Source organism: Coniophora puteana (genome assembly GCF_000271625.1).
Source record: "Coniophora puteana RWD-64-598 SS2 unplaced genomic scaffold CONPUscaffold_3, whole genome shotgun sequence".
NCBI lineage: Eukaryota > Fungi > Basidiomycota > Agaricomycetes > Boletales > Coniophoraceae > Coniophora > Coniophora puteana.
In genome coordinates, this window is record NW_006913055.1 from 2,956,018 (window position 1) to 2,970,885 (window position 14,868).

General features: G+C 51.6%; 5 protein-coding genes across 5 annotated transcripts; 4 read left to right on the forward strand and 1 right to left on the reverse strand.

Annotated features, from left to right (window-relative positions):
- Positions 1–1,326: 1,326 nt before the first annotated feature.
- CONPUDRAFT_135901 (uncharacterized protein) lies at positions 1,327–2,306 on the forward strand. The gene is made up of 3 exons (XM_007768013.1): positions 1,327–1,525; positions 1,571–1,846; positions 1,896–2,306. The coding sequence occupies exons 2-3, from the start codon at positions 1,701–1,703 to the stop codon at positions 2,209–2,211; spliced, it is 462 nt and encodes a 153-aa protein (XP_007766203.1). The 5' UTR covers positions 1,327–1,525; positions 1,571–1,700; the 3' UTR covers positions 2,212–2,306.
- A 2,085-nt stretch (positions 2,307–4,391) lies between these two features.
- On the forward strand, positions 4,392–6,498 carry CONPUDRAFT_151545 (MFS general substrate transporter; the record flags this gene model as incomplete). Its single annotated transcript, XM_007768014.1, has 10 exons — positions 4,392–4,508; positions 4,559–4,611; positions 4,661–4,725; positions 4,780–4,852; positions 4,912–5,217; positions 5,267–5,588; positions 5,668–5,685; positions 5,789–6,100; positions 6,152–6,289; positions 6,355–6,498. The coding sequence occupies 10 exons, from the start codon at positions 4,392–4,394 to the stop codon at positions 6,496–6,498; spliced, it is 1,548 nt and encodes a 515-aa protein (XP_007766204.1).
- Positions 6,499–7,354: 856 nt separating this feature from the next.
- On the forward strand, positions 7,355–9,794 carry CONPUDRAFT_120504 (MFS general substrate transporter). The gene is made up of 9 exons (XM_007768015.1): positions 7,355–7,790; positions 7,845–7,897; positions 7,957–8,021; positions 8,074–8,146; positions 8,203–8,508; positions 8,581–8,902; positions 8,963–9,289; positions 9,358–9,495; positions 9,549–9,794. The coding sequence occupies exons 1-9, from the start codon at positions 7,656–7,658 to the stop codon at positions 9,702–9,704; spliced, it is 1,575 nt and encodes a 524-aa protein (XP_007766205.1). The 5' UTR covers positions 7,355–7,655; the 3' UTR covers positions 9,705–9,794.
- A 264-nt stretch (positions 9,795–10,058) lies between these two features.
- On the reverse strand, positions 10,059–11,905 carry CONPUDRAFT_163631 (uncharacterized protein; the record flags this gene model as incomplete). The annotated part of the gene is made up of 3 exons (XM_007768016.1): positions 10,059–11,693; positions 11,747–11,773; positions 11,831–11,905. 3 exons carry the CDS (start codon positions 11,903–11,905, stop codon positions 10,299–10,301), a joined length of 1,497 nt encoding a protein of 498 aa, XP_007766206.1. The 3' UTR covers positions 10,059–10,298.
- Positions 11,906–12,124: 219 nt separating this feature from the next.
- On the forward strand, positions 12,125–14,816 carry CONPUDRAFT_142779 (uncharacterized protein; the record flags this gene model as incomplete). Its single annotated transcript, XM_007768017.1, has 3 exons — positions 12,125–12,145; positions 12,173–12,667; positions 12,726–14,816. 3 exons carry the CDS (start codon positions 12,125–12,127, stop codon positions 14,619–14,621), a joined length of 2,412 nt encoding a protein of 803 aa, XP_007766207.1. The 3' UTR covers positions 14,622–14,816.
- Positions 14,817–14,868: the final 52 nt, after the last annotated feature.

The window sequence follows — 14,868 nt, forward strand, 5'->3', positions numbered from 1 at the left end:
ATCGGAAATTGCCGAGAACTGCACAGATAGGATCAGGTCAGCGCGCAAACTCTCTTTTGTTGTGTGCTCATTGTCATCCGTGTTCCCCGACTAACCTTTCTCATTGTGTCCAACGGATATGGCTAGTGACGAGATGCTTCTAGAGTCCACCAGTGGCAGTGTTGCCGAGGTAAGGTTCATAATTTCATATTGGGAGGTACGGGCTACCATATGCAGCTAGATCCCCGTGGACGTGTCTGATGACGAGATCCTGGCAACGCCTCGTGAGCTGCGCCAGGCCAATAAACAGCTTCGGGACCAAATCCGGACACTCAATGGGAAATGTGAGGCATATCGGTGAGTCTATTTTGGACAAGTCAATTACGTTGCCTGTATGCACTACTTTCGTAGGGATACTATCAAAGATCTCCGAGAGGGCCTCACATCTTCTGCGCTGACACCTGTCCCTCCCGCTTCTGTCCCTCCTACGGACTTTGCAACTCGCGCTCGACTTCTGTTTGAGACCGACAAGACGGGTTTAGACAAGATGTCAGGGGATTTGCTCTTCGAGGGTGATCTCCACCTTGAAGCCGAGGACTACCCCTGCGTCAAGACGTGGTACGAGAATAACTGGAGCGAGGGCGATGGCGATGCCAAGGCTGGCGAGGGAATGGCTGGCGATGAGAATGAACAGGGGCAGAAGAAGGAGAAGGGGAAAAAGGGGACTTACCGGCTGCGTCAGGGCATTAACGAGACTCACACCTACTTGCAGAAGACGGACGGCCAGTGCGTCGATGGCCAGGCTGTCATCGACGTCCTCAACATGGCTCAAGATGCCTTCGAGTTCCTCGGCAATGAAGGTCGCGGGAGAGCAACATTCACAAAGCTTGCCGTCGAAGACCAGGTTTGGTGGATCAATACCATGGAGCGGTTGTTCCCTGTCCTTCGTCTCTGTCACCGCCATTGGAAGGTTCGCCATATCGCGAAGGCGAAGTTCCCTCAAATTGCTGGGAGGTGGATGGATAGGGGTGTTATACCGGACACGCGACCTCCGGAGAAGCGTAAGAAGGTACGTTCCTTTTCTTTCTGTTCATTGTTGATTGCTACACTTGTAATATTCAGCCGAATAAGTCGAAGAGGATAGCTCAAACGCAGGGGTCAAAGGTATGTCGTTGTATGCTCTCATTATTCTCGAGGACTCTTACTCGGTATAGGAATCCACTCCGAGTCCGGTAACTCTACCATCTCAAGCTTCCGCGCCTCCTCCCGAGTCCACTGCGTCTCCTGCAGCTCAGACATCTCCCGACATCACCTCACCAACCGACACCACCATACCCCCCATGGCTCAGACACCTCCCGCTGGCAGTGCCCACTCTCCCCCGGAGGCCGCCATACCTCCTACGGCTCAAACACCTCCAGCTGGTGGCGCCGGCTCTCCCTCCGAGGCCGGTTCATCTCCTCCATCGTCTGGTGCTTCCCCCTCGACTGCTCCAACGTCTCCTTCTCCCACGCGTCGTTTGGCTCCGTTAGAGCTAGAAGACCCCTGGTATGCAATCAATTTATGTGTAGATTACTCTAACCTGGTTTCTAGTGACAAATGCGATCCAACCCCCCACTCGGACTCCGAAGACGAAGACGGAGATCGTCATGAAGGAGTGGGCAGGAGTCCTTTGTCACCCGCTGAGTTGTCCCCGCGCGCTCCGGCTTTGACGCCCTCCCAAATGACCAGCCCACTAAACAACGCAGTCACAAACATGTCCACTGCCACAGTTCCCGCCAAACGTAGCTGTGACGACACAGCCGGTGCCAAAACCAAGAAGCCGCGCACTCGCGTGCCGATGAAGAAGCCAGACGTCACGAATGCCCAGTAAGTGTATACGCACCACCAATAACGCGTTTGCTCACGGCGCCTACAGAAGCTTGTGGTGTGACGAGGTGTGGTGGAAGGACAACGGAGGCACAGGTATCCAGAAGGAGTACCAGACCGAGTGGAAGGCGTTACCCGCCACGGAGAAAGCAGTAAGCCTTCTATTCGTTGGTATCAACTATACTAACGTTTTCTTAGGTTTTCCGGAAGAAGTTCAACTCTCGCAAGTAGCCCCGTTACACGATCCAATACCCGCCTCACGACAACTCAATTTCTTGACCATTCGCGCCTTGTATTCTATGCCGCCTGCTCGACGACTTCGGCGCCCTGCTCGTCTACCCAATTTCTTGCCGATTCCCGCCTAGACCCGTTTTCTGGCGATTTCTATGGCTTTCTCTGCTATGCTATGCTCTGACCCGACGTTTGCTGCTCCCGCGCCCGACTTGCATTGACTCTGTCGACCTGTGGTTTTCTATGCGAGTCTCTCTCCTGCTATGGTTTTCTATGGTTTTCGTTTCGTTTCATCTCGGATGGATTCCCATGGATTAGCATAGTTTCGCATAGTTTTTTACTGGTTTCATCACTCGAAATAAACTATCTTTTGAAGATGAAAAACGATGCCATTCAATTATAAATAATCTACTTCGAAAAATCTATGCGAGAGACACTTTTTTACCGATTCCCAAAGAGTCGATTCTGACTGGGGCTAACCGGTGGTGGTAAGAGTACGAGGTCCAACACGCCAAAACTCGGTGGCATTAACATATCCTCCGTGATCTGGCCCCTATCTGTATGCTCTACAAAAAATAGACCCATACGAATCCTCGGCAACATCGGGAAACGATAAGCCGTTGTTAACAGAGAACTTCTTGACCAAAGACCTACTTACAACACTGTATCACTCGTTTCTACCAATCAAACTCGGCCTAGTTTAAACACACTAGTACTAAACGCCCAAAAGATAACAGTTTGGACATGTTCGCGGATTGACATAGTTCTCTGTATCTTATGCGAGCCAACCCCTTCTACGATAGTCTTCTAGTGTACTTTCCACCATATTCTCCATAGTCATAAACTCCAAGCCGAGTATCTCCTTTGCCTTGTGACTTTCGAAAATTACACCGCCAACTGCACCCTTTGTCGTGTCCGCTTGAATAACCACATATTTGACTTTGGTGAAGTCACCTAGCGTGGGTGTGAGAGACGCTGCAATTTTCACTAAATTCAGAGAGGAGCGTGTCAGAGCCTTCATAAGTGCCAGTCCAGTGACGTAACTTCTCACCTAAGTCATCCCAAACCCAAGGGGAGCCCAGTGAGTTGGACTCGAACTTGGAGGCTAATATCATAAGAGATTGGCAAGGCGCTATGCATTTTCAGAATTTGGTGCGAACTGTAACCTCACAGAATTCGTACACTACCTACTCGATTTGTGATAATCCGATGTTTCCTTGACAACAGATCAAGCAATCCACATAATCGTGTATAAAGAATGACGAATGGGCAGCAATATTAGAGAGTTGTATCCAGGCTCGCCCAGAGGGCCTTGTTTTGTCAGCGATGTGCCGTGCAAAAAAACAATGACGAGTCGACAGAAATAGCACTAGTTTGCGACGAAAGCATGTTGGTGGCGGATGAGTTTGTAGCGGAGATTCATAATAAGGTGATGCGATGTTCGGAGATACAAGCTGGTCCTCAATGTGGGTACTCTGACGAGCTGTTACGGTCGAATCTGGTCGGATGCAACCTGCAATGTCACTCGATACTGCGTTGACGCCCTTCGTACCCCCTCTTTTGGCTATCGAATCTGAATGAATATGTTATGCTCATTCGTGACATCCACCATGCCGCTCAAGGTCAGCAACGGGACGACTGGTCGTTAGCAAACAACGAAGTTTTCAGGATGTATATTGGGAAGTTTGGGCGGCGTGGTTCGAAGGCATTCATGGGTAACTTCAAGCGATAGTAGCTGAGGGGAGCGGTGGGGGTGTGAGCACCATACTTTATTCCTGCCCATTTTCCTCTTATCTTCGCTGCATTGATCAGGGGCGCGCCACGATTGACGCCTGCAGTCAACTGGATTCACCCTCACGTTGGTGCGTGTTTTCTGCTACTTATAGATTGTATAGGGCGGCGACCAACTGCTCCCCGACTCCACGGGACCCGCGTGTCTCAGGGTCGATACTCAGCGACGCAATCCCGCGTTGTACGAAAACACTCAAGTTCACATCCTATACGTCAGAATTTTGCTTTATAATGCTGGCTGGAGTGGATAGGAATTCAAGTATGTGACATGGACTGCACTTTGCACCAGGACGAGAAACAACTGACAGAGCGAGATAGGCTGGGATAGGGGTCTGCATATATGGAGCAATAACAGTTGACTTCTCCGCAGACTCGGCGCGGCCCGAAATGCGACGTCCGGACGTATCAGAAATTTACTTCGTCGACAATGATCAATGGCTTCGTGATGATCGAACGCTATTTGGTCCCTCAAAGGGCTTAAACCTCGGCCAAGCTCCAATCTCCGCTCTCTTGTTCGCCACCCATGGATGAGCACTCGAGTGTCGAAACTGGGGCGAGCCCGTCCGTCAAGGAGTCCGCGCTGCACGATGGAATCGCGACTGACCAGTATGCTGAGGTCCTTCGACGTCATGGGCGAACAGTACGTAGTGCTCCAATTTGGCTTGTTTGTTTGTCTCACGCGCCCCAAAGGACCTGGTGCCTATGCCATCCGACTCTCCTGCGGATCCACTCAACTGGTCGTCGTGAGTTGCTTGTCTCATGGGCTTGAGGGGTTAACAAACGCACTTGCAGATGGCGGAAGGGCATTCTCTTGGCTATTGTCTCCATGCATGCGATGATGGTTGTATTCAGCGCAGGTGTGTCGTATCGTGTACCTGAAGACGTGAAACTTGGCTCACCGTTCTTTATAGCCATCTTGGTACCTGCATTCGAAGACCTTGTCACTGAATTCGGTGTCACACTTGCACAGGTGCCGTACGTTGTGTACGTCGATTATATAGCCTCATCATCTATGTTTCGCGCGCTTATCATGACGCCTACAGCTCAATTCAGATCCTGTTCATGGGCATTGCACCCATTTTCTGGACACCCCTGTCTGAGCGGATCGGGCGGCGTCCGGTTTACCTCATCTCGGCCCTGTTCTCCGCAGCCTTTGCGCTTGGAGGTGCATTCGCTAAATCCTGGGGTGCCTTGATGACCACAAGAGTCTTTCAAGTTATATTTATCAGTCCTGCATTCAGCATCGGTGCATTGAGTGTGCAAGAGACATCGTTCACGTTCGAACGTGGGAGAAAGATGGGTGTATGGGTGCTGATGGTAACGTGTGGGCCACTTGTGGGACCTCTTGTGTATGTTTTATTCGTTCACACTATGCCTCCACGTTCTAACAGCCTATAGCTCGGGATACCTTGTCCAGTTCAAGGGTTGGCGCGCCTCACTCTACCTCGTGTCAGCTCTCCAACTCTTTTTGTTCTTCGCTCACTTCTTCCTTGCGCCCGAGACGCTCTTCCCAAATAGAGCAGCGCCTGGCGAAGCTTTTGATACTGAGGAGGTCACCCACCGCTCGGGCTGGCAGTCACTCCTCCGCTTCCGGATGTATTCACGGAAGCCTTATCAGGCAACGGAGTTCTTCCGATTCCTGGTGATGTTCGGCCGGCCGGTCGTGGTGCTTGCGACGCTCGCGTACTCAATCGTGTTCACGTATACAGTCGTGCTCATGGTGAGCACCTCCACGTCACGCCAAAAGTCAAAAATAGTAGCTCATCTGGGCACCGACTATGGTACTATGTGCTAAACAGCCCATATTTATCCCACAGGTGAGCCTGGCTTCTCTCATGGCCAAATCCCTTGCGCCCTGAATCAATAGCTCACGCCACCGGTTCTTTATCTGCATTCATCAAACTCAAATTACAAACTTAGCTCGTCGGTGTAACGTTCCGCCTGACTCCAGGTCAGATGAGCCTCCAGTTCATCGGGCTGCTCATTGGCGCTGTGCTCGGCGAGCTCCTCGCTGGGCCCGGGAGTGACTTGTATGTTAATTGGCGCGCTCGACAACGTCTCGCTGCTCCCGCTCAGCCTGACGGCGATGCTTCTGCTGTCATTAAAGTAGCACTGTGGCCCGAGGATCGTCTGATTCCGGCTGCCCCTGGGTTCATCCTCGTCATTGTCGGGTTGATCATCTGGGGTGCGCAGTTGCAGAATGCGACACCCGGGAAGTGGAACGTTACTCCCGTCTGTAACTTTCCCTCGTATTTCTCACATGAGTGCTAATGTCCCTTGGAGATTGTTGGGGCCACCATCGCCATGTTCGGAAACCAATTCGCGAGCACGATGTGTGTCACTTACGCAATTGAGAGCTATCGCTCCGAGACCAAAGATGTGTCAGTGTTCATCTCGTTTGTGCGGCAGATCTATGGCTTTGTAAGTGATACTACTACCTCTCACGACCGCTTCATTGTCATGACTGCGTGTATGTGTTTTATCAGATCGCGCCGTTCTATCTATCAGTCGCATACACGAATATGGGTGATTTACCAGCTTCTGCGCTATGGGCTGGTCTCACCGCTTTCGCGATGCTATTGACACTAGCGTGTATCTTTTGGGGACCAGCTTGGCGACAGAGTGCATGATTGGATGCCTAGGAATGGTGGACTGGGCTTCTTTGTATTTTGCCTTCACGGCCATGGTATATCTCTGCATTTCGCTTTAATGTTAATCACATTGATCGTACGTTAAATAGGGAAATTGCAGACAATTCTTATATGCGCCTTTGGTGTTCTATCCGAGTGTTTGCGATACGACCTGATACGACTGCCATAGCGTATATCTGTCGCATCCCTTTCCGCGATTCTTCCTTCATTTATCTGACCCCGAGCGACTGCTTCCTCCACGAAATGCCGGCGGGTGGAGAAACTTCGTTGTCAATTGCCCGATCGACCGCCGCTTGATATAGGTTGATCTTGAAGCCCACAATCATCCGCATGACGCACCTCTACTCCACGGGTGTAGACCATCGCACATAAAACACACCCATGCTAAAGAACTGATGGTGCCCAAGGAGTGTGATGCGAGGAGGGCGGCCACGTCCATTGTTGGTATAGGTGTAAACATACTCCAATGGTACGTTGTCATTGCACTCCCTAGTTTTTGCTATAAAGCTCTCACGGTGCAAGCTGCAGCCCGAAATTCTGTATTCCGCCAGAGCGTAGTAGCAAATGCTGGAATAGACGTCAACTTGTATGTCTGGAGTAGAACACAGTCTGCTATAGTTCTATTGCATGGGCCAGAGCTAGGCAGAGTTGAAGACGCGGTGACACCCGACGATTAAAGCCCGCGTCATGGCCGCCGAAGCGCCCGACGTCCTTTGATGGCAGTTGCTCTGGGCGTTCCTGGATCTTGCGGTCATTTCCCTTGCCCCCCCGCTTTGGCAAGTTTCCACTTGAAACACGTCCCTCTTCCGATCTGATCTCCCTCATTCCTGGGGCTCACATCCACCGATCTATGCTCGTTCCAAACAGGTTCTTTGCGGTTACTCGGCGTCTCGTATCAGGAGACTCCGGAAGCTTTGTGATGGTGTCATCAACCATCACGAGAGCGGCCGGTCTTTACCTACAAGGAAAGAGCGTGAGCTTCTTGAGAATCAGACTTCGGTTGATGGACCTCGCTTAGGCTTGTGTCAAGTTTAATTTAGCCAGCCTTTCTCCTGGCTTATCAGCTAGCCCTGCAACGCTCGGTGCTTCCTCCTTTTCTGCTTTCCCCTCATACACTGGGCTGACAGCTACCCAGCATGGACGACTCGGAACGTGTCAGCGTTCAGACTAGTGCAAGTTCTGCGCACAATGAGAAGATCAACTCTCCCGGGTCGGAAGTTGCTGAGGCGGACAGCCGGTATACAGAGGTGTTGAGACGACATGGTCGCATCGTAAGTGTTCCCGCTCTCTGCTTAGTATTGTTGATGTATGTATCACGTTTACAGGATTTGGTTCCTATGCCCTCCGACTCTCCGGTAGATCCGCTGAACTGGCCAATGTATGTATCATCCCTTACTCCCTGTGGCCGTCCGGTAAGTGGTAATGATATTATGATAGGTGGAGAAAGAATCTCGTGTTAGCTCTTGTAGCATTCCACGCAATGATGGTCCCTTTCAGTGGAGGTATGTTCATGAGCTGTTTCAAGAGACTACTCATCCAATTCACGGTCTCCAGGCGTGTTGGTACCTGCGTTCGAGGACCTAGCCGAAGTCTTCAATGTCCCCCTCTCCGAGGTTCCCTACATCTCGTACGTCTGAAATGAAACAGTCGTCCATCCGTGTGTTGACATGTATAATTCCCCAGGTCCGTCCAGATCCTGCTTATGGGTATCGCACCCATCTTCTGGGCTCCATTAACCGAGCGCATCGGACGCCGCCCGGTCTACCTTATTTCGTCGCTAGTTTCAGCCGCATTCGCGCTCGGTAGTGCGTTCGCGCAGACATGGAGCACGCTCATGGTCATGCGTGTCTTTCAGATGCTGTTCACGAGCCCTGCACTGACGATCGGAGCGTCGAGTGTCCAAGAAACGACTTTCTCGTTCGAGCGTGGCAGGAAGATGGGCGTGTGGGTTGTAATGGTCACTTGTGGCCCTCAGGTTGGAGGACTTGTGTACGTTGTTATATTTCACCACTGCATTCTTGCCTTTCCTTATCATGATTGCGCTTCTTCGATCCCCAATAGTGCAGGATACATGATTCAGAACAAGGGCTGGCGCACCCCCTTGTACCTTCTTGCGGCTGTCTACCTCTTCCTCTTCTTCGCACACTTCTTCCTTGTCCCGGAGACGTTCTTCCCAGATAGGACCGAACCTGGTGCTCCGTATGACGAGAAAGAAGTCTCGCGAAGAGGGGGTTGGCACTGGCTCCTTGACTTTAGGAGGTACTCACAACGACCGTATCACATCTCTGAGTTCTGCCACTTCCTCGTCATGTTTGGGAGACCGGTGGTCTTGCTCGCGACGGCGGCGCATACGCTCGTGTTCACCTACACCGCTGTCCTCATGGTTAGTAAAGCCACTTATCGAAATTTACACAACCGTGTTCATTCACCTTGACCTTCCCAGCCCGTCTTCATCCCTCAGCTGTTCGGAGTGAAGTTCCATCTCACCCCCGGTACGACTGGGCTGCAATTCATCGGACTCCTGATCGGTGCCCTCCTTGGCGAGTTCATCGCAGGCCCCGGAAGTGACGCGTTTGTCAACTGGCGTGCCCGTCGCCGTCGGACTGCGACAGGTGCTGTTGTCAACGAGAAGCAAGAGTTAAGAACGGCGATATGGCCGGAAGACCGTCTCGTACTCGCGACTCCCGGATTCTTGCTTGCCATTGTCGGTTTGATTATTTGGGGCGTGCAGCTTCAGAATGCACAAATTGGGCATTGGAACGTTACGCCTGTGAGTCTAATATTTCCGTTTACTTCAGATTTAGTGAATGACTGTGTTCTGATCCTTCCGTGATAAAGCTGGTTGGAGGAGCGATTGCAATGTTCGGCGCCCAGTTTGCAAATACGATGTGTGTCACGTACGCGTTAGAGAGCTATCGCGCCGAGACAGCGGATGTGTCCGTATTTATCTCGTTCGTGCGACAGGTGTATGGCTTCGTATGTCTTTTTGTTTACTGTTTTCTTCGATCGTGCGTTGACATACTGTGTAGATCGCACCGTTCTATCTCTCTGTTGCATACACCGATCTAGGCGACCAACGAGCGTCCGGCCTGTTCGCAGGCATCGTAGCTGTTGGGATGTTCTTCTCTCTTTCTCTCATCGTATGGGGTCCAAGGTGGCGTAAACCAACAAAGGAGACGTCATGAACAATCTCTCCTGATTTTTTATTTCTATGTGGTATTGTTATGTGATCGGATTGCTTTCCTGAGCTGGTGTGAATATATCTTGAATACCCAACTCATGACTAACATTTTAGAAAGTTCCAAACCTAGCGGAGCTTCTCATGTTATACCCTAAGCATTTCGCCCCAGGCCGCTAAGGGAACATCGCCCATAACGGCTGTAGCAGTTAATGAAATAGAATCGGCTAAGCTGAGTCGATCATGGATACTGGTGGGTTCCCGATATTACAAACGGGCGAAATTGGACAGGCATGAGCAGGATAACGTCGTTGGATCCTCGTAAGTTCTTCTGGCATCCAAGCATAGCGTGTGCGTATGCCACAGTGAGGGCAAAGCGAAGGTGAATTATCAGAGTACGTAATCAGAAACAATGGCTAAACAAAGGCTTGGGCGCGTCATGCGGGCTGTCAATATTTCCATCGTTACATGTATTCCTGCTATAATTTAGAAGTCACTTCAAAACAGAACACTGTTGGCGAAGTCCTTCCACTGGGTAAAGGTAATGTTAGCGTAACACTAGCAAGAAGGTAGTCACTGTATCTCGTCGTCCAAAAGAAAGCTACCTAGCGCCCACGCCGTACCAGCTATTTTTTGCCTCTCGGAAAACCCGTGCCTCCTTCAAAGTACGCGTATATGTGACGCACTGGATATGAAACTCCTCTCCCAAGCCAGTCCCGGCTTGATGAATCAAGCTCGACTCCGCATCTGTAAGATCCTGATCGGGGACATCTGTGAATGTAAGACTGGAGAGTTGGCATCGCGAGCGTATGAGGAATCCTCGTAAGAACTCGACATCGCCTTCCAGCGGGCATGTCACCACGAGATCGGTAAGAGCGGGAAGGTTGAGTGAGCCGAATAGGGGGTCCATCGCATAGCCTTCGTCAGGAAGATACTGCCGGTCCACAGTGAGCGAAAATACTCGCATCTTGGTGGACGTAATATGGGTGGAATCCCAATGCCCAACCCCTCCCTCTTCGACGGCGTCTTCTGCGATCCATAACTCGACGAGGTTCGGTAGGTGGTCGAAGATCACTTCCAGAATCGTACACCAAACTTCGCTCCCGTCATACATATCAAGAGTCAACGAGCGCAGGTTTCCCCACGTGCGAGTAGAGCAGAACTCTTCTACCTGATAGATCATGTCGGTTCGCACATGAAGATGCGTCAAGCGATCAAAGAATAGGGAAGGTAAACCTGCCGGAGGCCATTCCTGATCGAAGCCAACCTCAGAGCGAACATCTATCCCGATGTTGTCGAGAAGAAGGTGAGTGAGGTTGCCGAATTGGGAAAGCCACTGAAAGAGCTCCAAGATGGAGAGCGTACAGCAGGAGCGCACAATGTCAATGGCCCGCACGCTGTTACACGCGGGATTTACGGGGAGATAGTCGACCTTGGTGTCTTGAATTAAGCTTGTCCCCCGTAGATCAAGAGTGAGGAAAGTAGGGAGCCCCATCGCTCTTATCAGGGGCTCCACAGGCAGTGGAAATGAGGTAAGAAGGGTCTGACTCTTCCACATGTCCCTATCTATGGGGGCGATTTCGAGCCTAGTCCACAGTCTCGGAGTGCTCAGGGCGACGTCTCTCCATCGACGACAGACCTTGGCAACATTGAGATACCCGGTTGGGCTGATCTTTGCTTTCTTGTGATGACGAATGTATGGGATACGCGCCTCTGGCGGAGGGAGAAGAGACTTCGCCTTCCTTGCACTGCGGATGAAGATCTTGGATAACAGTTCCGGGGGGATCCGACCGACGGGGGAAACGAGTCGCAGATACGACTTTCTAGCCTGAAGGGACATCTTGTAGAAGCTAACCAAAGTGTCAGAGATGGCTTGCATGTCGGCCATCATTAGCGATATGGCAGATATCATCGGTCTGATCTCGCGTCTCTCCTCTTCGGTAGGAACACTGTAGTTCGTTTTCGCGTAGGATGCGTAGGGGGTGTTTATGGCATTCTAAAAGCTTCATGTTAATATCGGGGCGTAGCACAGAGTTTCTTCAAACTCACAGAAACATCGCTTGCAAGGTCAGGTAGCTAATACGTCTGACGCGTTAGCGAGACGGTACAGTTTAAGTAACACTTGATACCCACGAGCTTTGCGATAGCCTGCAGGGCAGCAGATGCACTCAGCATCTCCGTGTTAACCTCTTCAATGATATAAGCCATTGATCTAAAGCTGTGCTGTGTCTGTTCGTCCGCTGACTGATGCCAGGTTGATTGCTTGATGATTGCAAGAGCCTGAGTCGACTTCGCGCGGCGTACGCGTCCTACCGAGCGTTACCCAGACTGTCACACGCCCCGTCACTTACATAACCTTCCCTCTTGCTTGCACCTTACATTTTGCCCAACCACATCATCCAGAAAACCAGTAAAACCAAAGCGATCATGTCAGACCCAAATTCCTTAGTACGTCGTCGGTCAACGCGATTTCAGCCTATCCTCCCCGTGTCAACTTCCTCCGGGCTTTCCTCGCCCTGTACCATCGACGTCGGCACCTTCTTCCATGCGCGCCCGATTCGCTCTTCTGACCTTTGTGATGGGGTTGAGTTGAGCGCCAAGTATCATGGGTACGAGGCCCGCTTCTCCACGGAATTCACGCGGACGAAGCAGGCGGAGAGCGCCGAGACGACGGCTGCTCGGCTGAAGAGGGCAAATCTACTTGCTGAAGGCTGGAATATGGACGACCAGCGGAAGTCTAGCGTACAGGCAATTGTCTCACGTCAAGAGCAAGAAGTACAGACATTCACTGTGGGCGACACCGTTCTCGTTGCGACTGCTCATGCTCTCGCCAGTGTCGCAGTCATCACATCCGTCTGGGCGTTAGTGGACCCTGAGTGCCCGGAGAGCAAAGAGGTCGTTGTTAAGCTACACTGGTTTCTTCGACCTGGCCAGCTGTCGACTGTGAGGGCAAAGGGTGTTCGCAAACCTGTAGGTCTCCCTCTTTTATCCCTGTTTCCCACGCTTAAGCTTTTGCGTCCTTTCGCAGGTTCCCAATGAAGTTTACTTTTCCCTTGCCGCGAATGCAGCAGTGCCCCCGTCGTCGCTCATCACGCACTGTATCGTCTCCTTTGAGCTGGCTTTACAGCCTTATCTACAAGTGCGCAGGTTGCGTGAAAGGTTCGTATGTCGACTGGCTGTGGATAATTCTCGGGGACTCTTTTACAACCTGGATTGGGACGACTACCACGCGGGCATAATCGTTGATGCGCTCCCGGAGCGGAAGAGGGGACGTCCTAGGACAACAAATCTTGAAGAAAGAACAAACGGAAGCATGTGGAGTCTGGGCGGGGAGAGCCTTCAGCCTCTTAGGCGCCGCGAGTCACTTTCTCGTTCGCCCAGCCCCGGAGCCAGCCCCACCTCGGGCAAGCACAAACGAAGGAAAATGACGCACGAAGATATTGAGGATATGAGCAGCCACGATGCGGGCGAGAACTCGGCTAGCACTAGTAACTCATACAACGATCAAAGTTTAAGGCACGTAGAGATCATCAAACTCGGTCGGACAGGGTTCAAACTTCATTTGTTGGATCCCGTGGGCCCACCTCGCCGGAAACTCATAACTCCTGCTCCTCCCAGCATCGATAGTACGACCCATGTGCATGAGCGGCCAATGCCACCCACTAAACCCCGGCTGCCTCCGACTCTGACTGCTCAGCAAGCTCGCGTGTCCGCTCCACGTCAAAGCCCTTTGCTGCCGGGTCAACGCGATGGTTTTACCAGTCACCCCAACGCCGCCCATACCTCTGCATCTAGCCTGTCGATCTCATCAGTATCCAGGCAGACTCATACCTCTACGTCCACTCCGCGGAAGGCGACTACTCAGCATTCCATCCCTTCATCGCGCGAACAGACGGATGAACAACGTAGGGGTTTATCAAGTTCACTTTCGACTATGCGTGGCCCTTCTCCGTCCTGTCAGCCTAACGGTCATATTGACATCCCTAAGCCACCACGTCGCCGAGAGCGCATCCCGACCATGATCCAATTTCATGCATGCATCCGTACATCAGCTTCAACCTCCCCCAGTCCCCTCGATGCGGTCCAGAACAGATCTACGTCCAGCTCACCTGATCCCCTGGCGGTTCCCGCACTTAGGAATCCTCCCTCTCGCCTCTCCAACTCTTCTTCAAATTGCTCCAAGAAGGACACGAAGCCATCAGCAGCCAGGGTAATTCAACCTTGCACCATCCGTTTACCTTCGGCTACTCCTCGTCAAACGGCGACTTCAACTTCTCGGACTGATCCACTCACCGGCGCCTCCAGCATGCCGCATGCTATAAAGGAACCAGTCGCCGGTTCTCCGCCAGTGGGAGATCATACGCTCTCCACTCTCATGCCTAATGCTCTTTCTCTCCTTCAGTCTGTTCCTTCTCTAGTGCATCATCCTAACCCGCCTTCGAATCGGCCTGACGACCGGACTTCTCACGAGCGCGATTCTCGTACTCAACCCCAGGCAAATCCTTCCATACCTTCTACCACTCCACGTCAGCCCAAAGTCGATGTTCTTCAAGTTTCATCCGCTTGCACCGCTGTTTCTCTGGCTGAATCTCAACCTCAGCCGGTTTGCAAGGTGGTCACTGCTTCTGGCGGGATCGAATCGTCACACTCTGCTGTCTCTGTCCAAGCTACTCCTCAGCGCAACGTCACCCCTATAGCTATCCCAGAAAGCAACAGTTTTGATAAATGTGTTGACCGTCTTCTCAAGTCCGTATCAGCAGATGCTCTAAAGGACTTCGTCAATGCGGCGTCGGCTAGATACGGAGGGTTTGATGGTCAGACAACAACTATTTGCAGAGCTATCGACCGACGGGAAGCGAGATCGAATAAGCCCTCTCCAAACGTTCATCATACCATTGTTTCTGGACAGCAGACCTTGCAATAACTGTAAATTGCACTCCCGGAGTACCGAGACCAAAGCCTTTGATGGTGGAGTTTACGGATGGGTCTTGAATAACACGTCGAAATAATTAGCGCGCTTACCTTTTACTCGTCTTTCGTAATTAATGTTGAAAGAGATACAAACCCGAGGGTCAAATTATAGAGATACTCATGGAATACTACTGATACCAAGTTGGCCAAATTTAGTTTCATAGGTTCATGTAATCGTCGCGTTCTCCCGCGATCCTATC